The 22,318-nt window shown below is 44.0% G+C and overlaps 1 protein-coding gene across 4 annotated transcripts; it reads left to right on the top strand.

Annotated features, from left to right (window-relative positions):
• The first annotated feature begins 68 nt into the window (after positions 1-68).
• LOC113460741 (uncharacterized) lies at positions 69-22,303 on the top strand. 4 transcript variants are annotated; one of them, XM_074541074.1, is made up of 25 exons: positions 69-208; positions 826-939; positions 1,347-1,445; positions 7,904-8,045; positions 8,806-8,900; positions 9,733-9,836; positions 10,267-10,321; positions 10,841-10,944; positions 11,353-11,517; positions 11,916-11,985; positions 12,486-12,589; positions 13,066-13,120; positions 13,631-13,734; positions 14,142-14,306; positions 14,705-14,774; positions 15,275-15,378; positions 15,855-15,909; positions 16,420-16,523; positions 16,931-17,095; positions 17,494-17,563; positions 18,064-18,167; positions 18,644-19,448; positions 21,027-21,174; positions 21,689-21,743; positions 22,028-22,303. In XM_074541074.1, exons 2-22 carry the CDS (start codon positions 847-849, stop codon positions 18,720-18,722), a joined length of 2,106 nt encoding a protein of 701 aa, XP_074397175.1. In that variant the 5' UTR covers positions 69-208; positions 826-846; the 3' UTR covers positions 18,723-19,448; positions 21,027-21,174; positions 21,689-21,743; positions 22,028-22,303. The 4 variants fall into 4 exon arrangements, with proteins under 4 accessions (XP_074397175.1, XP_074397174.1, XP_074397176.1 ...); XM_074541073.1 differs by having other exon boundaries at positions 139-939; positions 22,028-22,302; XM_074541076.1 differs by lacking the exon at positions 69-208 and having other exon boundaries at positions 901-939; positions 1,347-7,435; positions 22,028-22,301.
• The last annotated feature ends 15 nt before the right edge of the window (positions 22,304-22,318 follow it).

Genomic DNA, 22,318 nt, shown 5'->3' with positions numbered 1-22,318 from the left:
CTTTAGGCCTCAATCTGCTTATTAAAAATGTATTCTACCTTGCCAATAATTTTTTTAAAGACTTCAGAATTACCTTTAAATATTATGCAAGGATTCTGTAACCAGGAAGTTGACACTTGGTTTAAAGAAACCAAACTTCTCATTACCATTGACCAGAAAATGGGAGCTAGACATGATGATAGTGAATGGATCCTTCACTGTTGCATTGGTAACAGAAGTGTGTTGATTCCTATTCATAAGGGACTTGCCGTCCTGAAGAAATATTTATGAACAGTTCATGTGTCTACATACGCAATCTTCATTGATTTTATATTCAGTTTAAAATTTGATAAAAGTTGCTGTGTGGAACCATTTGAAAAGATAATTGTGGTTATGCTGCTTAAAATGAAAATAAGTATTCTCCTGTGCTCCATTTTCCCCCTAATTTAAAATCACCAGTTGACACAAACACAATGGAAGGTAGCTCCTAATGAGATTTTTACTGCATGTTTAGGGATTTTACACATCTGTGATTTCTGCCATGTTTCAGTTTATTTAATCTACAGTTTGAAAACTATGAACATAGCTTCCAGACATGGCTAACTGAATTACAAACAATAGGTATTGGAGCAAAAAAAGAATCCAGAAGTATTTTATTATTCATGAAATGTAGATATCTTAGAGATCGAAATACCTGGGTTTTTTTTTTAATGTGAACACATGGACTGCTAGCCACTTATTTAAAAAGCACACAAATGAGCAAGTAGGAGTGAAATCCTACCTTTAGCATGAGTTCTTCCATAGATAATGATGAAATACTTTTTCTGCAACTGTTTGTGGTTACAGGAGGAACTTGAGTTTTGAAGAATGTATGGCAAATACAAAATACATGGCGATGCCAGTTGTCTTCAGAGTTTTCTGCAATACTTGCCCAATGGGAATTCAGTTTCTAAATTAGTGGTATGTCAATCTGAACATTAGTCATGTTAAATTGCTTTTCTGGAGTGAGCAAATGTCTCTTTATGACTTTCTTGTGCTGAAGGAAGAACTCCTCAAGGTGAGGCAGTTGGGAACTGATGCTGTTTACAGTAAGAGTTTTCACACTTCTCTGCTCCAGAGAAGTAGCAATATCAATGCTTTAATTATGGTGGTGTTGAACATTTGGCATGGTTTGATACTATGCAATAAAACAGAGCTTTCAGTAGAGCAGAATTCTTTGCTCTTACATGCTTCACCTCTTTTGCGATATCTGTGTCAATAGTCTGTAATAGTTTTTGGATCTACCTGAAAAGAAGGAATACATTTAGGGTCTACAACAGAGAACATGTGTGCTACTGGATAAAACATAAAAATGTTTTTTTTAACAGGCAACACCAGAATTTCTTAAAAAGAGAGGTGGAAAAGGAACCTTATTTGGACAGATGACCAAGTGTTTATTAGGTGCTTCAGATGGTCTAGAAAAACAGGTAAAGTCAAACAAGAATCCAAATACCAATCTCTGTTTCCTATTTCATTAAAGTACCTGCTTTCATGTTAATGACAGCTTCCCACAGGTGTTGCTTTACTTGTGACTTAAGTAAATTATTTTGTATCTGCTACCCCACAGAGAAATAGGCTTTACAGGAAGAAAAAATTTAAAGAAACAAGGGAAAAAACCAGCAGAAGTAGTGCTGTGTTTATATGCATGATGACATCCCCTTTTTTCTTGGATGAGCCAAACTGTACAAAGTGAGTTTATGACAAATTTTTTTCCTTCCCAAAATCAGGAATATTTTAATGGCATCTCACAATATTTATCATCTTGATGGCTTACAGGATTAGTGAGGCTGCATTCCATTTGTGATACTGGTGTGAGCTTGTTGCTGTTGGCATCAATGGGCTCTGGTTTCTTCTCAGGAGAACAGAATCTTTCTCATGTGCAAGGATGGAGTTATGTTACTATGACTAGTAAAGCCTGAACTATACTTCAGATGAACTAACGTTTGTTGAAAACTGAAGAGAAGCAGATGAAAAAAAGCATAAAAATCAAGATTTGCAACAAGAGATAATACGTAATTCACCACAGATTAAATCGCTAAACTGTGGCATGTACTTTCTGAAAGATGAACTCAATTATATTAATTTTTAGGTATGTTACTTTGCCCTATGTTTCTGTATACATAAATGGTATGGAATTAATAGAGCCTAAAATAGCCTAAACAAGGTGAGTAGACAGTGTGGTTCTATGAGTGAACAACTGGTGTTCTAGCAGCTAGTTATGCAAGGAGCTATCTTGATGTCAAGGTGCATCTCCAAATACTATTTGTGTTTTTCATTTGTCTGGCCCATTGGGACCAGCTATAGGGTGAAAAAATTGCTGTCCTAGCATAGTCATGATTTTCCATTATCTTGAAAGTTTTCTTTTATGTTTCCCTTGTAGCCTGTAATGCTGGCAAAAGTAACCTTATAACAGGAAGCAGGTGACCAAGCCGTGTTAAAAGTTAATCATCTGTGTGGACATGTATCCTTACTTTTGGTTTTTCATTTTATTCTTCATTCTGTTATTTATCTGCTTCTTCAGCCATTTTTCAAGAGATCTTAAAATGGCTGTATTTAGGCAGGGGTAGTAATAAACAAAGGACATTCCTAGTAGGTTCATTGTGCTGCCTAATTTTTATGTGGCTTGACGTAAACAAAAAAAGGTAAAATGTTACTGTTATTCTGATAAAGCCATCTTTTGATTTTTGTTGTTAATGGAACCTACTCTAGTGGTCAAAATTCCTCAAAGATAATCCTTAGACAAATACACATAAAATTATTTACTTATAGGGTGGCCATAAATTTTAGGCCAATGTTTTCTGGTCATCTTTTCTAGACTTTTAGCTACTTGGTGGATGCAATGGCAGTAAGCAGAAATGTCTTTCTAAAAGCTGTATTCCTAGGTGACATGCAATGCCAGGTGTTCTCATTGAAAAGAGCATTTAAAGAAACCATTTATGGTCAAGTAAGTTTAAGTAACCTGCAATGAAATGACACTGAGCTGATTTTACAATAGGTTTAAACAGATGTTAGTATGGCTCAACACCATAAGCTGAGGTGATTTTCTTTTAAAATTTTGGCATAGGGTTAGTAATTAACCCTTTAAATGTGTGTGTGTATATAATTTTTAGAAATTATTGGCCTAGAAAAGCACTGATTAGCAAAAAGTAACTGAAGAGGTGAAGCATTAGTTTTGGTCTTGGTGCACAGTTGTCAGCTGAAGGAAAAGCACATTTTCCTTTAAGCATAATCAAGTACTACTTTCAGTGCTCTTGCCTTGGACCATTTGCTTGTCATAACAAACTCCTCATGTACAATCTCAGTCTAAGTTCCTGTGGTTTTATTACCATTTTTTAAACAAAATTGAAACCTAGGTATCGTGCATCTACCTGTCAATGTGTCTAGTGTTACTTACATGCCCCAAATAAAAAAGAAGAAAACCTCTGAACTTTCCATGCTCAGACCTGCACTTTAACTACGTGGCTACCAAGGTTTCAGTTCAGTAGCTTGGGCTTAGCAAGTTTCAGCTTACTACAACTATCATTAAAAGAAATTCAATTTTCTAAGTCAATAATATATTAAGATTCTATACAAAGACTGAAAAACTGAAAGCAGCTTGATTTTCTTTGGTTGTAGCTTTTATTTAATTAGAAATTGCATGAGTAAAGAAGTACTCTTCTTTGCAGTCTTCTCATAGTGAATATAAGAAAATACTTGAATTTTCAAAATAGAGGAGGGTGCTGAGGATAGTTTTATAATAAATTGCAATTTAAACAATAAAAGGAGAGGAGTTGACATTATCCCAGTATTAGCCTCTAAAAGATGATCAGCTGTTACAATTTCCCCCGTTTTCTGTCTCACCTTCAGGACTTCAGGCCTGAAATGTGTTTTCCTGGGCATGAAACCTGTAGAGCATAACAGGAGTGTGCCTTGGATGGCTGCTCTCCCTGTCCCCACCACAGGCATGTGCCATGCCTTGGCAAGGTGAAGCTCTTTCACTCTTGTTTTTCCCCCTTGGTAATGTGGGAATAATGTCTCCTGTTTTCTCTTACAAAACAGAGACTCCAAGTATTCATGTGCTCTGTTGGAAAGAGACCTCTGATAGCTGTGAGATTATTTGATCCATAATTATAAAATGTTAGGGTTTCTTCCCAACATTAAATACCTGAAATTTTTCATGTAGTAATTTTAGCCCTTTTCCTTATTTTGCTTTACCAAGTATGCTGTCTATACATTTTACTGCTGCTTCCGACACACAGGGGCAAGATAACTAATTTTTTATGTCAGATACAGCTATTGGAAATAGAAATATGTGCTTAATGGCTGCAGCTCAACTAAGGTTAGTGCATTGTCTTTGCACTGCAGCTGAATCCTAATGACAGTGTCCAAAACTGGCACAGTAAACCAGTTTTAGGTGTCCTCATTTAATGGATGGGGAAAGAGTCTGGAATATTTTTAGTCAAACGTTTCTGGATCTAGATGTCACCTTATTTCTGCAATCCACAGCAAGGCTTGGAAAGCTGCATTCAGACAACTTTGTTTCCAAGTGCAAAACAAAGATCTTTCTCTCCTCTTCTGACCCACACCTATGTCAGCTGCAATATTATCAGATCTATTATCAGATCACCTGGTGCAGTTCAGGAAAATATAGGGTGATACGTTTTAATTTTATTCTCCCAGAGGATGCACAGGTACATAAATTCACACCTGCTTACCCCACGGATGCAGGAACCACACTGGCATTTTCAGTGTCAGGATTCTTCCTTTATATACTTTGGATTCAATTTAAGACCTGTGTGGAGGTAGAAAGCTGAATGTGTGCACAAGGCACCACCACAGCTGACCCAGCCCTGCTATGTTGAACAGGGCAGTTTTTAACAAAGCAACATGGAGAAAGGCAGGGATGTGTTTTCAGACTACAGATGGCACAGCAATGACTCCTGAGCAAATTCTTCCAAGGAGTATATAGTGCACAACCACAAAGGGAATTTGGGGATTTGGGGAAATTGCCAAACACATAATTTCATCATTTATCTGTAGGCATAGAAGTGGGGTTTTTGAGCTTTAAAAGCCCAGACCAGAGAGGGAGTATATTTGCATGGTTCATTTCTCATAACCAGTGCTTTGGGAGTCATACAAGGTGCTTAATTATTCATATATTAAATGTATGTTTGGAATTGATTTAGCATCTTGGCTAAATCAATTTTTATATAAAGTGTTAAGTCTCCTTTGGGATTTTTCAAAAAATGGAAAAGTCATCCCTCCCATTCTTCAACACTCACCATGTAGTCAATTACCCAAAAGGAGGGATTGTAATCACAGAGAAACTTTTGTAAGAAATGAGCCTCCTCAGGTAGAGCATGAGCTGAACAAATCCTTGTGCTCTCTACAGCACTGGTTCAATTCCCACCATTCTCCCCCGAGCACAGAGCACCCAGCAGGACCAGGGCCTGAGGAGCAGCCCTGCACCTGGCAGGGCTGAGATGGGTTCCCTGCTGCTCTCAGGAGCCCCAGCCCATCCTTCTGAACACAGGTCCCATGGCAGAGTGGCTGGAAGGAAAAGTGAGCAGTAATTCTGCTTCTTCTGTGTCACCTTCCATAGCAGAGCAGGGCCTCAGGAGGAAGGTGCTGTCCCCGGGAGCAGAGCAAAACTCCTCAGCCCTCCTTGGAAATTCTGGTAGAGGAGTAGTTGAAGACCAGAAAATGTCAAGACTTCAGAGACTTGAAATAAGGATCTGAATGCTTAGATCTTTTCCTCGGTTTGGAAAAAACCCAACAAACTTGGATTTTGTTTTAATTGCTATTTACTAGGGTTAAAGTTAAAACACACTGATAAGAGTTAAAACAGCAACAGACTAATAAACCTGGAGGAGGAGGGTTAAGGAAGGGTTTAAATTTCTTTCTGATTTGGGGATGTGTGGTTTGTTGGGGTTTCTTTAGCCACAGAAGGCTCCAGTGATGCTCGGGTAGATCAGGCTGAGGGCAGCGGGAAGTGCAGCTCTGTCCCTGCTCTGCCCCTGAGGCCCCACATGCAGAGCTGTGCCCGGCCGTGCCCAGCAGCAGCAGCAGGATGTACCTGTGGAGCTGTGCCCAGCAGTGCCCAGCAGCAGGATGTGCCTGTGGAGCTATGCCCAGCAGTGCCCAGCAGCAGGATGGGCCTGTGGAGCTGTGCCCAGCAGTGCCCAGCAGCAGGATGGGCCTGTGGAGCTGTGCCCAGCAGCAGCAGCAGGATGTGGCTGTGGAGCCGTGCCCAGCAGCAGGATGGGCCTGTGGAGCCGTGCTCAGCAGTGCCCAGCAGCAGCAGCAGGATGTGCCTGTGGAGCTGTGCCCAGCAGCAGGATGGGCCTGTGGAGCCATGCCCAGCAGTGCCCAGCAGCAGGATGGGCCTGTGGAGCTGTGCCCAGCAGTAGGATGGGCCTGTGGAGCTGCGCCCAGCAGTGCCCAGCAGCAGGATGGGCCTGTGGAGTGGGGCTGGAGGAGCCTGTGGGGATGTGTGCAGGCCTGGAGCAGCCATGCTCTGCAACCAGGCTGGGAGAGCCAGGGCTGTCCAGCCTGGGGAGGAGCAGGGGCCGGGGAGGCCTCACTGAGGCCTTGCAGTGTCCAAAGTGGGGAGAGAGTGATGGGGAAGGGGAGGGGCTTTAGATCAGAAGGGGGAGATTGGGATCAGATGTTCAGAAGAGCTGTGAGGGCAGTGAGACATTGGGACAGGCTGCCCAGAGAAACTGTGGATGCCCTGGAACTTTCCAGGCCAGGCTGGGCAGGGCCCTGAGCACCCTGATCTGGTGGATGGCAGCAGCAGCAGGTGATGGTGGAGGTGCCTCCATGGCGCTCTGGAACTCCATGGGTGGGCAGAGCAGACACCCGTTACCCAGGCATGGAATGTTGCCCCTGGTTGCCAGGGGCACTCCCGCTCCCAAGGTTCTGTTGGCATGGACTCTGTTGAGCCAGTTGACGGATTCTCTGCTGCGCAGCAGACGTGGGGCATCCGTCTTCTCCATCCCGGCTGGGAATAGAGAGCGAATTGCTGACATTTGCGAGCCAAACTCTGCACTGACTGTACAGGTGAGGACAGGCGATTCTTGGCAAGGCTTCGGATGCTCAGGGGCTGGGCTGGGCTGCAGGATGGGTGGATGGGCTGCAGGTGGGCTCAAGTACAGATAGAGTCACAGATTCCCCTCTGTCTTTGGACAGGAACTGGGGACTCAGGAATGGGAGTCTTGGGACATGGGGGTGTTCAAGAAAACTGGCATTCCAAATAGATAATCTGCCCTCTCCTTTTCTGATAGATTTGGAAGAGCAGTTTTCTGTCACACCAACAAATCTGCAGTGGGCTGCCTGAAGGAACCAAAGGGATTGATCGCATCCCTGACGTTCTTTTTTTGGTGTTTGCCCCACTTATTCTGCTGGTGGTTTTTGATCAGAAACCACCATGAGCTCAGTAAGTACTCTGCTGCTTGATGGAAATCTGATTCTTAAAACATTTTCCTGGGTACTTGTAGAAAGCATTTCAAGTGTTCATAGCAAATGCAGAGGAACCTTCGAAAACTTCATGTAACTTGACATTCTGGAACAGTGAACATTTTGAATCTCTGTGGGTGTTAGCAGTAGTGCAGAAATACTTATGGTGTGAGCAGCAAGCTGCTGGAATTGGGAACTGGTCTCCTCATTCTCAAGCCATTGGGACAGGCTTGCTCTTGGGGAGGCGGCTTGTGGGAGATCAGGGGTGACGTCTTTTCCCTGATGTGATGTGCTCAGGTGGGAATGGCCCATAGCACCATTTGGTGTGTATTCCAGCCTTTGCAGGAGAGTTTTCTGTATCCTTGTGTGCTGTCGTTGGTGTTGCAAAAACCGAGGGCCGTGTTAAGATTTGTGCCACAGAAAGTGCTCAGGCTTTGTTCCCTGTCAGCGTCAGCGAAAGCGCCCTGGAGGAGCAGTTGGTTCCAGACCAGCTCGGAAACGGAGCAGGCTGCTGCCCTCCAGCGCAGGTGGAACTTCGCAGACCGAGCCAAGAGACCTTGAGGAAAGTGGTGCACCTGCCTTTGAGCCTGGTGAGAACAGAAACTGCTTCTGGAGGGTTGAAGAAAATCTGGCCATGTGCTTCTGCCAATTTCTAGGCCCTCTCCTGGGCTGGAAGGGAAACCTTGGGATTGAGGAGCACCTGGAATGGGATCCCCAAACAGCAAGCCTTCTGACAACTGTTTTGATGTTACTGAGCTCGATACACTGGCAGCTAGTGGGAGAGGAGCTGTGTAACAAAGGTGCTCAAGTGGTGCTCAAAGCCCTGACTGTGTGTTCTGATGAGCTGGCAGTCACTGCAGCTGCCTTAGCGGAGGGTGGCCAGCTGAGTTTGGGATCTCCCAAGCTGGATGAAGATGAGGGAAGCCTGTGATTAGGTGTGCCCCATCCTTCAAGGAACCAACCTACAGGATGGTACCATGAAATTGGTATCCCCTCTAGTGTTGGTTGGGGTTATTTTTTTGCCCTGTGTGCTAAACAATCCCCTGTATGGAATGACGAATCTGTTGATGTGAACATCCTGTTGTCATCCAACAGATGCTGTTACTATCCAACAGAAGTTTGGAGGAGCTCAGCTGCTCTTCCTCCTTTTTTGTCCCTTCAGAGGGACAGGGCTGGCAATACTCCCTGTGGACGGTTGAGGGCAAAGCTTGAGTGGATTGTTACACACATTCCTAAAAAAAGAGACCGAGGGCACAATGAATTCAACCACAGCCTGTTCTAGAGTGGCAGCCTACGTAATTCCTTAGTAATCTCTGATCTTGACTCTTTTTTCTTTTTTGCCTGGTGAAGAAGTGATAGATCTCACAGGTGACGACATCATAGATCTCACAGGTGAATCTTCTGAGGCTGAAGTCATCACTATCAGTGACAATGAGTCTCCTGTGGTAAGTAGTGAAGGGCACACTCCTCTCCATCTTCTTTCAAATTAGTTTGCTTGCCTGTCTTCTGGAACATTTCTGAGGACTCTGGCCTCAAAGGTTGAAAGAAGGCTCTGATTTATCACTTTAGACACAGTTCCCAGTCAGCCCTAAACACACTCCTGAACACATCAGCATGCCTGAGAAGTGCTTGCAGAGTGTGGGTGAACATCCTAAAAGAGGTTGTTGCTTCCATGATTTAAAGGAGAGCACAGGAAGTCTTTGACTTCCCAAGTAAGAAGTTGTTTTACCTGCAACATCAGTATAAGGAATCTCATTCATTGAGCTGTAAAAGGCAACTGCAGCTGACTGGGCTATGCATTAATTTGGTTTCTTATTCCAAGAAGTCTTTCAAAGGTTCACATTTGGCATTTTTTCATTTTTCCCCTACTATCTTAAAAGAATATGCTTGGATCCAGCCCACAGTGCAGTGTGTCAGCTCAAATTTGGGATGCCAGTGCTGCTGTGCAAAACAGAAACATGCAGCAAACAGCAGGGGAGTTTTATCCTGACCTGGCTGTTCCTGAACTTTTGCAAAGAAAAGGCCTCAAATTTCACCACACTATTTTCAAGACCCAGCTCCATGTGCACCAAACACAAGAGCACGTTTCCTCCTCAGTGATTGTTCACATGCTAAGAAGTGTTTAGGCTATTACAGGTGAAATTGCCATTTTGGGGGAGAAAGAGAGGAAGAAATGGCTCCAGCCGAAATCCAAGTAGGGAACTGAAAAAGGGAAGCAGGGAGTAAGTAGAGTGTTCAGGTGGTCCCTTAAGTGCCTCCATTTCTACCCCATTTCAGGACAGGGAGCAGAGCCAGCAGCAGCCTCATCTTTCCAGAGCATCAGAGAATCCTGTTGAGCCACTGGCAAGGAATGATGAAGAGGAACCAATAGAAGATGACGGGTATATGAAAGTGTCTATCAAAACAGTAATTTCAGATAAGTGGTTGAAAGAGGTTTTTGCCAAGCTTTTGGGTTCTGCCAAGCTCTGTGCAAGTACTTCAGACCTGGAATGTAGTGGTCTGCCTGGAAGAGAATTGAAATAAACCCAGCAAAATCCAGCAGAAGCCTTTTCTTCTGTGTTTGTGAAGCCTTGGCTTCTTAGATGCTATCCATCTAACAGTGAATGTAAGAGAATGGCTGGCCACACTGAAATGCTTGCCGTCCATAAAAATTCTTGGAATGATTGTATTTCTGGGCTGGCATGATGCTGAATCAGAATAGGGGATGTTTTAAATGCCAACATTTTCTTTGTTGGTAATCTTTGGTGCCCAGTGAAATTTTTCTCACCGTATTTAAATGGCTGCATGTTCTCCTGGTTCTGCTCTCTCTAGTGATTGGCTGCGATTTACTTTTGAACATCCATTTTGGTCAGATGCGGACTCAGAGGTGAGGATCCACATGTTCTTGTCTTTTCTGGTCTGTGGGAGGGGAAGGGACAAAAGGGGAGCTGCACAACTCAGTTTTTTCAGGTGGGTGCCACAGGCAGCTGGCTGGAAGCACAGCCCTTGCTGGGAGGCTCCAACTTGAACATCCCTCCAAGTGCCTCCTTGGTGGTGTCCATAGAAGGAGAAGCCCCTTCCAGGATGGCACCGGCAGATCTGTGTGTCCTTTGTAGTTCTAGCATTAAGTAGCAAATTGCACATACTCCAAGTCCAGTTTGCCTGGTGCCAATAGAGCAGCAAACTGGAATTCTTTACTCCCAATGCTTGTTGTGGTTCCTATTCTCAGTGGCCATTCGTCCAACATGAAGTGTTTAGGGCTTTGACTGCAGAAGTTGCCCTTCTTGGGGCTAACAAGGGAAAGAAAAGCTTCTAGCCCAAATCCAGTCAGGGAACTGATACAGGGAAGTAGGATGGAGTTGTTTTGAGCGGTTCCTACTGTCTCTTAATTTTTACCCCACTGCAGGCCAGGGAGCAGAACCAGCAGCACTCACAGCTGTCCAGAGCAGCAGAGAATTCAGCTGGTCCAGTGGCAACTCGTGACAAAGAGGAACCAAGAGATAATAATGGGTATGTGAGAGTAAAATGTCTCTCTAAATTCCAATTTCTGATACATGGTAGGAAGACATTTTTCCAAGCTTCTGGGTTCTGCTGAAGTCTATGCAGAAGCTTCAGACCTGGAATATAGTGGCCTGTCTGGCATAGAAGTAAGTAAAAGTGTCCATAAAAAAAAAAAAAAAAAAAGCAAAATCTTGCTTCAACCTTTCTTTTCATGAAGTCATGGTTGAATATTTGTTACAGTGTGGCTTGATATATGCTGAAATGCTTTCAGTACATAGCAGCTTGGGGAACACTTGTGGAGCCGGGCTGGGATGTTGCTAAATCTGAATAAGTGTTACGTGTTGCTATCTCTCTGTCTGCAGTGAAATTATTGGTTCTGTGCTCAAATGGTTGCATGCTCTTTCTGGTTCCCTCTAGTGCATGGGCAGCAGGTCCTGCTTGTCCTCCGATGAGGGAGGGTGACAGCTCTCAGGTGCAGGACAGGGAGCAGAGCCAGCAGCACCCACTTGGCTCCAGAGAGGCAGAGAGTTCAGCTGAGCTGCAGGGGAGCGACAACGAAGAGGAACCAAGAGATAACAATGAGTATGTGACTGATGGAGAGTCTCTCCAAAGTGTAATTTCTGATATATGGTAGACACAGGATTTTTGCCAAACTGTTGGATTCTGCTTGACTCTTTGTAATGGGATCTGATTTGTACCATAGTGGCCTGTCTGGAAGGGAACTAATGGGAACAAAACCCCTAAAAACAAAGCAAAATCCTGGAGAAACCTTTCTTCTCCATTCAGGAAGTCATTATTGAAAGTTTCTTACATTATGGATTGCACTGAAATGCTTGCAGTACATAGAAGCTCTTGCACTTGATTTTGTTTCTGGGCTGGGATGTTGATAAATCAGAACAAGGGGTTATTTCTATTTTTGCAATTGTATGTCTTGGAAGCCCTGTTTACACTGTGATATTGACAGCTGCATGTTCTTCTAGTTCTATTAACTCTGATGAATGGGCAGACCGTTTTGAGAGTCCTCCGACATGGCAGGATGACATTACAGATGTAAGCATCATGTTCTTATCACCCGTTCTTATCCTGTCTGCTTTGTGGGAGGGCAGGAGACAGAAGGGGGAGCTGCACAACTCAGTTGTTTGAGGTGGGATGCCACAAGCAGCTGACTGTAAGCACAGGCCTTGCTGGGAAGCTCCAACTTGCCCATACGTCCAAGTCCTTTCTTGGTGGTGTCCATAGAGGGAGAAGCCTTTGTCAGGATGGCACTGGCAGATCTGTGTGTTCCTTGTAGTTCTATTCATTGACTGACAGACTGCAGATACCCCAAATCCAGTTTGCTGGTGCCAATAGAGCAGAGAACCTTTCTGCCCCAAATTCCTGTGCTTGTGGTTTCTGTTTCTCAGCAGCTGTTCTTGCAACATGAGGTGTTTAGGGCTAGCAAGGGAAAGAAAAGGTTCTAGCTCAAATCTAGTCAAGGAACTGAAACAGGGAGGCAGGATGGGGTGGCTTCAAGCGGTTCCTACTCTGTCTCCATTTTTACCCCACTGCAGGACTGGGAAGGGAGCCAGCAGTACTCACTTCATTCCACGTCAACAGAGGATTCGGTCGAATTAGTGCCGTTCAACCTTCTACTCGAACCACGAGATATTGAATTGTACGTGACAGATAAAGAGCCTCTCCAAAGTGTAATTTCTGATGCATGGTAGACTGAGGTTTTTGCCAATCTTTTGGGTTCTACTTGATTCTGTTTGGAGAATTCTGGCTTGAAACATAGTGGCCTGTCTGGAAAAGAAGTAAGGAAAAAAAACCAACCAACAACAACAGCACCAGCAACAAACAACAAAACAAAAAAAAAAGCCCCAAAAACCCATAAAAACCAGTAAAATCCTGAAGAAATATTTCCTCTCTGTCAGGATGTCATTATTAAATGTTTCTTGCATTATGGATTGTGATAACCTGAAATGCTTGCAGTACATAAAAGTTCTTCCGCTTAGTTGTGTTTCTGGGCTGGGATGTTACTAAATCAGAACAAGGGGTTCTCTAAATTTCTTCAATTATATGTTTTGTTGGTAATCCTGTGTGGTCTGTGAAATTGACAGCTGCATGTTTTTCTGCTTCTGTTCCCTCTAGTGAAGGACTAAGAAGTCTTGTTAGTCCTCCACATTGGGAGGATGACAATGCAGAGGTGAGGACCCTCATATTGTTGTAATTCCTGATTTGTGGGAGGGAAAGGGACAAAAGGGGAGCTGCACAACTCAGTTCTTTGAGATGGGCAGCTGGCTGGAAGCACAGCCCTTGCTGGGAGGCTCCAACTTGAACATCCCTCCAAATGCCTCCTTGGTGGTGTTCACAGAGGGAGAAGCCCCTTCCAGGATGGCACCGGCAGATCTGTGTGTCCTTTGTAGTTCTAGCATTAAGTAGCAAATTGCACATACTCCAAGTCCAGTTTGCCTGGTGCCAATAGAGCAGCAAACTGGAATTCTTTACTCCCAATGCTTGTTGTGGTTCCTATTCTCAGTGGCCATTCGTCCAACATGAAGTGTTTAGGGCTTTGACTGCAGAAGTTGCCCTTCTTGGGGCTAACAAGGGAAAGAAAAGCTTCTAGCCCAAATCCAGTCAGGGAACTGATACAGGGAAGTAGGATGGAGTTGTTTTGAGCGGTTCCTACTGTCTCTTAATTTTTACCCCACTGCAGGCCAGGGAGCAGAACCAGCAGCACTCACAGCTGTCCAGAGCAGCAGAGAATTCAGCTGGTCCAGTGGCAACTCGTGACAAAGAGGAACCAAGAGATAATAATGGGTATGTGAGAGTAAAATGTCTCTCTAAATTCCAATTTCTGATACATGGTAGGAAGACATTTTTCCAAGCTTCTGGGTTCTGCTGAAGTCTATGCAGAAGCTTCAGACCTGGAATATAGTGGCCTGTCTGGCATAGAAGTAAGTAAAAGTGTCCATAAAAAAAAAAAAAAAAAAGCAAAATCTTGCTTCAACCTTTCTTTTCATGAAGTCATGGTTGAATATTTGTTACAGTGTGGCTTGATATATGCTGAAATGCTTTCAGTACATAGCAGCTTGGGGAACACTTGTGGAGCCGGGCTGGGATGTTGCTAAATCTGAATAAGTGTTACGTGTTGCTATCTCTCTGTCTGCAGTGAAATTATTGGTTCTGTGCTCAAATGGTTGCATGCTCTTTCTGGTTCCCTCTAGTGCATGGGCAGCAGGTCCTGCTTGTCCTCCGATGAGGGAGGGTGACAGCTCTCAGGTGCAGGACAGGGAGCAGAGCCAGCAGCACCCACTTGGCTCCAGAGAGGCAGAGAGTTCAGCTGAGCTGCAGGGGAGCGACAACGAAGAGGAACCAAGAGATAACAATGAGTATGTGACTGATGGAGAGTCTCTCCAAAGTGTAATTTCTGATATATGGTAGACACAGGATTTTTGCCAAACTGTTGGATTCTGCTTGACTCTTTGTAATGGGATCTGATTTGTACCATAGTGGCCTGTCTGGAAGGGAACTAATGGGAACAAAACCCCTAAAAACAAAGCAAAATCCTGGAGAAACCTTTCTTCTCCATTCAGGAAGTCATTATTGAAAGTTTCTTACATTATGGATTGCACTGAAATGCTTGCAGTACATAGAAGCTCTTGCACTTGATTTTGTTTCTGGGCTGGGATGTTGATAAATCAGAACAAGGGGTTATTTCTATTTTTGCAATTGTATGTCTTGGAAGCCCTGTTTACACTGTGATATTGACAGCTGCATGTTCTTCTAGTTCTATTAACTCTGATGAATGGGCAGACCGTTTTGAGAGTCCTCCGACATGGCAGGATGACATTACAGATGTAAGCATCATGTTCTTATCACCCGTTCTTATCCTGTCTGCTTTGTGGGAGGGCAGGAGACAGAAGGGGGAGCTGCACAACTCAGTTGTTTGAGGTGGGATGCCACAAGCAGCTGACTGTAAGCACAGGCCTTGCTGGGAAGCTCCAACTTGCCCATACGTCCAAGTCCTTTCTTGGTGGTGTCCATAGAGGGAGAAGCCTTTGTCAGGATGGCACTGGCAGATCTGTGTGTTCCTTGTAGTTCTATTCATTGACTGACAGACTGCAGATACCCCAAATCCAGTTTGCTGGTGCCAATAGAGCAGAGAACCTTTCTGCCCCAAATTCCTGTGCTTGTGGTTTCTGTTTCTCAGCAGCTGTTCTTGCAACATGAGGTGTTTAGGGCTAGCAAGGGAAAGAAAAGGTTCTAGCTCAAATCTAGTCAAGGAACTGAAACAGGGAGGCAGGATGGGGTGGCTTCAAGCGGTTCCTACTCTGTCTCCATTTTTACCCCACTGCAGGACTGGGAAGGGAGCCAGCAGTACTCACTTCATTCCACGTCAACAGAGGATTCGGTCGAATTAGTGCCGTTCAACCTTCTACTCGAACCACGAGATATTGAATTGTACGTGACAGATAAAGAGCCTCTCCAAAGTGTAATTTCTGATGCATGGTAGACTGAGGTTTTTGCCAATCTTTTGGGTTCTACTTGATTCTGTTTGGAGAATTCTGGCTTGAAACATAGTGGCCTGTCTGGAAAAGAAGTAAGGAAAAAAAACCAACCAACAACAACAGCACCAGCAACAAACAACAAAACAAAAAAAAAAGCCCCAAAAACCCATAAAAACCAGTAAAATCCTGAAGAAATATTTCCTCTCTGTCAGGATGTCATTATTAAATGTTTCTTGCATTATGGATTGTGATAACCTGAAATGCTTGCAGTACATAAAAGTTCTTCCGCTTAGTTGTGTTTCTGGGCTGGGATGTTACTAAATCAGAACAAGGGGTTCTCTAAATTTCTTCAATTATATGTTTTGTTGGTAATCCTGTGTGGTCTGTGAAATTGACAGCTGCATGTTTTTCTGCTTCTGTTCCCTCTAGTGAAGGACTAAGAAGTCTTGTTAGTCCTCCACATTGGGAGGATGACAATGCAGAGGTGAGGACCCTCATATTGTTGTAATTCCTGATTTGTGGGAGGGAAAGGGACAAAAGGGGAGCTGCACAACTCAGTTCTTTGAGATGGGCAGCTGGCTGGAAGCACAGCCCTTGCTGGGAGGCTCCAACTTGAACATCCCTCCAAATGCCTCCTTGGTGGTGTTCACAGAGGGAGAAGCCCCTTCCAGGATGGCACCGGCAGATCTGTGTGTCCTTTGTAGTTCTAGCATTAAGTAGCAAATTGCACATACTCCAAGTCCAGTTTGCCTGGTGCCAATAGAGCAGCAAACTGGAATTCTTTACTCCCAATGCTTGTTGTGGTTCCTATTCTCAGTGGCCATTCGTCCAACATGAAGTGTTTAGGGCTTTGACTGCAGAAGTTGCCCTTCTTGGGGCTAACAAGGGAAAGAAAAGCTTCTAGCCCAAATCCAGTCAGGGAACTGATACAGGGAAGTAGGATGGAGTTGTTTTGAGCGGTTCCTACTGTCTCTTAATTTTTACCCCACTGCAGGCCAGGGAGCAGAACCAGCAGCACTCACAGCTGTCCAGAGCAGCAGAGAATTCAGCTGGTCCAGTGGCAACTCGTGACAAAGAGGAACCAAGAGATAATAATGGGTATGTGAGAGTAAAATGTCTCTCTAAATTCCAATTTCTGATACATGGTAGGAAGACATTTTTCCAAGCTTCTGGGTTCTGCTGAAGTCTATGCAGAAGCTTCAGACCTGGAATATAGTGGCCTGTCTGGCATAGAAGTAAGTAAAAGTGTCCATAAAAAAAAAAAAAAAAAAGCAAAATCTTGCTTCAACCTTTCTTTTCATGAAGTCATGGTTGAATATTTGTTACAGTGTGGCTTGATATATGCTGAAATGCTTTCAGTACATAGCAGCTTGGGGAACACTTGTGGAGCCGGGCTGGGATGTTGCTAAATCTGAATAAGTGTTACGTGTTGCTATCTCTCTGTCTGCAGTGAAATTATTGGTTCTGTGCTCAAATGGTTGCATGCTCTTTCTGGTTCCCTCTAGTGCATGGGCAGCAGGTCCTGCTTGTCCTCCGATGAGGGAGGGTGACAGCTCTCAGGTGCAGGACAGGGAGCAGAGCCAGCAGCACCCACTTGGCTCCAGAGAGGCAGAGAGTTCAGCTGAGCTGCAGGGGAGCGACAACGAAGAGGAACCAAGAGATAACAATGAGTATGTGACTGATGGAGAGTCTCTCCAAAGTGTAATTTCTGATATATGGTAGACACAGGATTTTTGCCAAACTGTTGGATTCTGCTTGACTCTTTGTAATGGGATCTGATTTGTACCATAGTGGCCTGTCTGGAAGGGAACTAATGGGAACAAAACCCCTAAAAACAAAGCAAAATCCTGGAGAAACCTTTCTTCTCCATTCAGGAAGTCATTATTGAAAGTTTCTTACATTATGGATTGCACTGAAATGCTTGCAGTACATAGAAGCTCTTGCACTTGATTTTGTTTCTGGGCTGGGATGTTGATAAATCAGAACAAGGGGTTATTTCTATTTTTGCAATTGTATGTCTTGGAAGCCCTGTTTACACTGTGATATTGACAGCTGCATGTTCTTCTAGTTCTATTAACTCTGATGAATGGGCAGACCGTTTTGAGAGTCCTCCGACATGGCAGGATGACATTACAGATGTAAGCATCATGTTCTTATCACCCGTTCTTATCCTGTCTGCTTTGTGGGAGGGCAGGAGACAGAAGGGGGAGCTGCACAACTCAGTTGTTTGAGGTGGGATGCCACAAGCAGCTGACTGTAAGCACAGGCCTTGCTGGGAAGCTCCAACTTGCCCATACGTCCAAGTCCTTTCTTGGTGGTGTCCATAGAGGGAGAAGCCTTTGTCAGGATGGCACTGGCAGATCTGTGTGTTCCTTGTAGTTCTATTCATTGACTGACAGACTGCAGATACCCCAAATCCAGTTTGCTGGTGCCAATAGAGCAGAGAACCTTTCTGCCCCAAATTCCTGTGCTTGTGGTTTCTGTTTCTCAGCAGCTGTTCTTGCAACATGAGGTGTTTAGGGCTAGCAAGGGAAAGAAAAGGTTCTAGCTCAAATCTAGTCAAGGAACTGAAACAGGGAGGCAGGATGGGGTGGCTTCAAGCGGTTCCTACTCTGTCTCCATTTTTACCCCACTGCAGGACTGGGAAGGGAGCCAGCAGTACTCACTTCATTCCACGTCAACAGAGGATTCGGTCGAATTAGTGCCGTTCAACCTTCTACTCGAACCACGAGATATTGAATTGTACGTGACAGATAAAGAGCCTCTCCAAAGTGTAATTTCTGATGCATGGTAGACTGAGGTTTTTGCCAATCTTTTGGGTTCTACTTGATTCTGTTTGGAGAATTCTGGCTTGAAACATAGTGGCCTGTCTGGAAAAGAAGTAAGGAAAAAAAACCAACCAACAACAACAGCACCAGCAACAAACAACAAAACAAAAAAAAAAGCCCCAAAAACCCATAAAAACCAGTAAAATCCTGAAGAAATATTTCCTCTCTGTCAGGATGTCATTATTAAATGTTTCTTGCATTATGGATTGTGATAACCTGAAATGCTTGCAGTACATAAAAGTTCTTCCGCTTAGTTGTGTTTCTGGGCTGGGATGTTACTAAATCAGAACAAGGGGTTCTCTAAATTTCTTCAATTATATGTTTTGTTGGTAATCCTGTGTGGTCTGTGAAATTGACAGCTGCATGTTTTTCTGCTTCTGTTCCCTCTAGTGAAGGACTAAGAAGTCTTGTTAGTCCTCCACATTGGGAGGATGACAATGCAGAGGTGAGGACCCTCATATTGTTGTAATTCCTGATTTGTGGGAGGGAAAGGGACAAAAGGGGAGCTGCACAACTCAGTTCTTTGAGATGGGCAGCTGGCTGGAAGCACAGCCCTTGCTGGGAGGCTCCAACTTGAACATCCCTCCAAATGCCTCCTTGGTGGTGTTCACAGAGGGAGAAGCCCTTGCCAGGATGGCGCTGGCAGATCTGTGTGTCCCTTGCAGTTCTAGCATTAAATAGCAGATTGCACATACTCCAAGTCTAGTTTGCCTGGTGCCAATAAAGTAGCAAACTGGAATTCTTTACTCCCAATGCCTGCCTGTTCAGCAGCCATACAGCTAACATGAAGTGTTAAGGTTACCATCGCAGAATTTGCCAGTTTTGGGGAGAACAAGGGAAAGAAACAGATCCAGGTCAAATCTGGATAGGGAACAGGAACAGGGGACCAGGGAGGAGGGTGTTCAGGGGGTTCCTAAGTTGCCTCTGTTTTCTACCTTGTTGCAGCAATGAGAGCAGAATCAGCAGCACCCGCTTCTTTGTTTTTCAGGGCAGCAGCTCTTTGTGCTACTGCTTTGAATGCTCTTAACCAAACATAGAGGGTGGTACCCTACCTACCCTTGCTCACCTCCCCTGCTGTAACTGCTTTCTGCATTGAGGCTTGTGTGAAGCACCAGTGACCTCACCAAATCTAATTGTATCTTCTTTTCTCTCCCTTCCCATATATTCCCTTCCCATCAATGGAAGCTTCTTGAAGGTGAGTTGATGTTTTACAGTTGGTAATGTACTTTTATCTAAAAGGTAATAGTTATTTTTGGTGTTCTCTTGCAAGAAAGTCAAGCAGCAGGGATTGAAACTGCATTTTGGCAAAAGGCAAAGCACAGGGCTAAAGCCTCTGGCCAGTGTCTCAGAGAACAGATGCAATGTGCGTGTGATGGCCTCTGTCAGTCACAGTGGGAAATCCCTGCAAGAAAAGTGGTAGCTGGACACTTATGCAGAAGGAACTTTATTGTGGTAACACTCTCTGCAATTTTAACTGATTGGTGTTTGATTAGTGTGACATGGACACTGGAGTTGCAGGGGTCATCGTTGCCTGAGGTGTCTGAGACTGAAAGAGCAAACAGGATTTCTTCACCCTTTGGCTGTTACAGGCCAGGCCATTAGAAATGGGTCTCCCTGTAACTTGGTCAATATGTTGTGCACAACAAATGGACTTGTTGCTGGGGTGCAACAGGTAAATATGATACACTTGAGAGAGACATTGGTTGTTTGTTTCAGTGTTTCACCAGTCTGGGTGCTCAGTGATATTTCACAGATCAGACACACCCACTATCAAAATAACTTATATTATTCATAATTTAAACAAACAAGAAACTAGCTGTAATTGGTTGCAAGTGACAAGGTTATCCTCTTAGCTAGTATTCTGTCTTCTTTTGGTTAGTGATTGTCTCACTTCTCACTGTAATTAGTCCACTCCGTGCATTGCTCAGTCTCCCTCTTCTTTTGGGCTGGGGAGTTTCTTGAGTTGCTGTTCCATGAGTTGGTGGTCACAATCTCCCCCTGCAGGAATTACTATTTACCAGTCAGATCTGATGTCAGGAGAGTTGGATTTCTTAGTTTCTTCCTTATCTTGGGAGTTGTGCCAGATGTCCAAGTGGCCCCTCAATTCTGCATCCTTTGTGTCCACTTTCAGTGGGCATCCTTCTCCCCAAGCTTTGTTAAGCCTTCCCTGGGTCTGAGCTCCTCGAAGCATGTCAAGCCCTGAACCTTAACAAGGCAATTCTACCAACAAGGAATTTGCCCATGGGCATCACTTAGATCGTGTTTGTGAGTTGTTGTCTATTTAATGGAATAAATCTCCCTTCCGGCTAATTTGGCTCTAAAGGATGCAATGATCTAACAACATATGAACAGAAAGAGCATCCTTCCTTCAGATATCTTTTACATATATGTGATGCAAAATGCAGAATAACTCCATTCTCAAATTATCTTAATGAAGGAGGAAGATGATGACAATTTCTAAGGGCATGCTGCTTCAAGTAATTTTATAGTTTCCATGGACTGTCCAGGAGTATCTCTTATGTCACCTTTTTCAGCTATGTGTAGGCTGAACAGAGCAAATATTTTATGTTGTCTTGTAGCAGAGGAGTCACAATGTCTGGACAAGTCCAGTCTTAGTATTTGGGAAAGAAGCTTGTTTAGGATTGTTTTTAACCCAGCTGAATAGAGTCCATTTAAAATTGGAACCATTGCTGACTATTTATATAACTCATTTCAAGGGTAGCTCCAGGGAGAGAGAGAATAATAGATCTAACTTCTGAAAATTAAATTACAGTGCATGAACAAGAAAGGAGAAATGTTACACTGAACAGCCAGGAACAGGTGGATGGCTCTGGTAATGGAACAGGAGCTAATGATGCACCTGAGGCTGACTCAGCCCCTGCAGAACAGGGAGCAGCAGTGGCGGGAACTTCACTTTCAGAGTATGTATGCCTCATGCCCTACCAAATGTGAAATTTTTCACCTTTTTTTGTTTTCTGCATAGGACTAAGTTAAACTGCTATGCCTTGTTTATCTTTGAGGCCTTCCCATACACTATGGATTTCCCTCCTTCTCCCATGTTGTATGATGATCAAATGATACCATTTGCATTTTGGGAGAAAAAGGCAGCCCAGAGCAGATGTACAACTTTGCACAGAACCTGAGTGATGAGTGTGGGGGTATGGCAAGGAAGGGGGATTACTTGCATCAAATCCCAGAGCTTGGTGACTGACTACATCTTTCTTCTAGTGAAACCAGGATACCTCAGGACAGGGAGACCCCAAATCCTCATTAAATGCAGCACACAGAGACTTAAAGACAGCAGGGTCCTTCAGAGGAGATGTGTCATGGCTTGTCAGTGCAGTTGCATGATTGTGTGAGATTTTATGTATCAATAACCATTGAAGTGTGCTGATCTTAAAAGCTGCGTGTTCTTTCTACTTCTGTTTCCTCTAGTGCACAGCAAGGAGTTGTCATTAGTTGTCCCATTTGCATGGATTCTTACTCAGAGGTAAGGATCCACCTGTGATGGTCCTTTCTGCTTTGTGGGAGGAGAAAGCCAGAAGGGGAGCTGCACAAGTCAGTTGGGTGATGTGGGGTGCTGTGGTCAGCTGGCTGGAAGCACAGCCCTTGCTGTGAAGCTCCGCAAGTCACTTCTTGGTGAAGTGAAACTGGCAGATCTGGTAGTCCCTTGTAATTTTTACTCCAGATGCTTTAAATCTCATTTGCCTGGTGCTAATAGAGCAGCAAAATCAAATTCTTTCTTCTCAATACATGTGATTTTCTTTCCTCTAGATTTTGCAAAGTGGACGACTGATTGTGGCAACCATGTGTGGCCATGTCTTCTGCAGCGAGTGCCTCCCTGTTGCCGTGGAGACTATCGGCGTGTGCCCAACCTGCAGGGTGGAACTTACTCCAGATCTGTACCATCCCATTTATATATGAGTGCTTCTGCTTCTCAGGACCGACTCAGATGGATCTTGGACTATAGGGAGTGTAGATACTTGTTTCTTTATGTATATAGTTCTTCCTGTATATAGTTTCATTTTTGATCAATTCATTGTTAAATAAAGTTTTGAATAGTTG

Source organism: Zonotrichia albicollis, chromosome 5 (genome assembly GCF_047830755.1).
Source record: "Zonotrichia albicollis isolate bZonAlb1 chromosome 5, bZonAlb1.hap1, whole genome shotgun sequence".
NCBI lineage: Eukaryota > Metazoa > Chordata > Aves > Passeriformes > Passerellidae > Zonotrichia > Zonotrichia albicollis.
The sequence above is the reverse complement of the archived record's forward strand: the minus strand, read 5'-3'. Positions and strand labels throughout refer to the sequence as shown.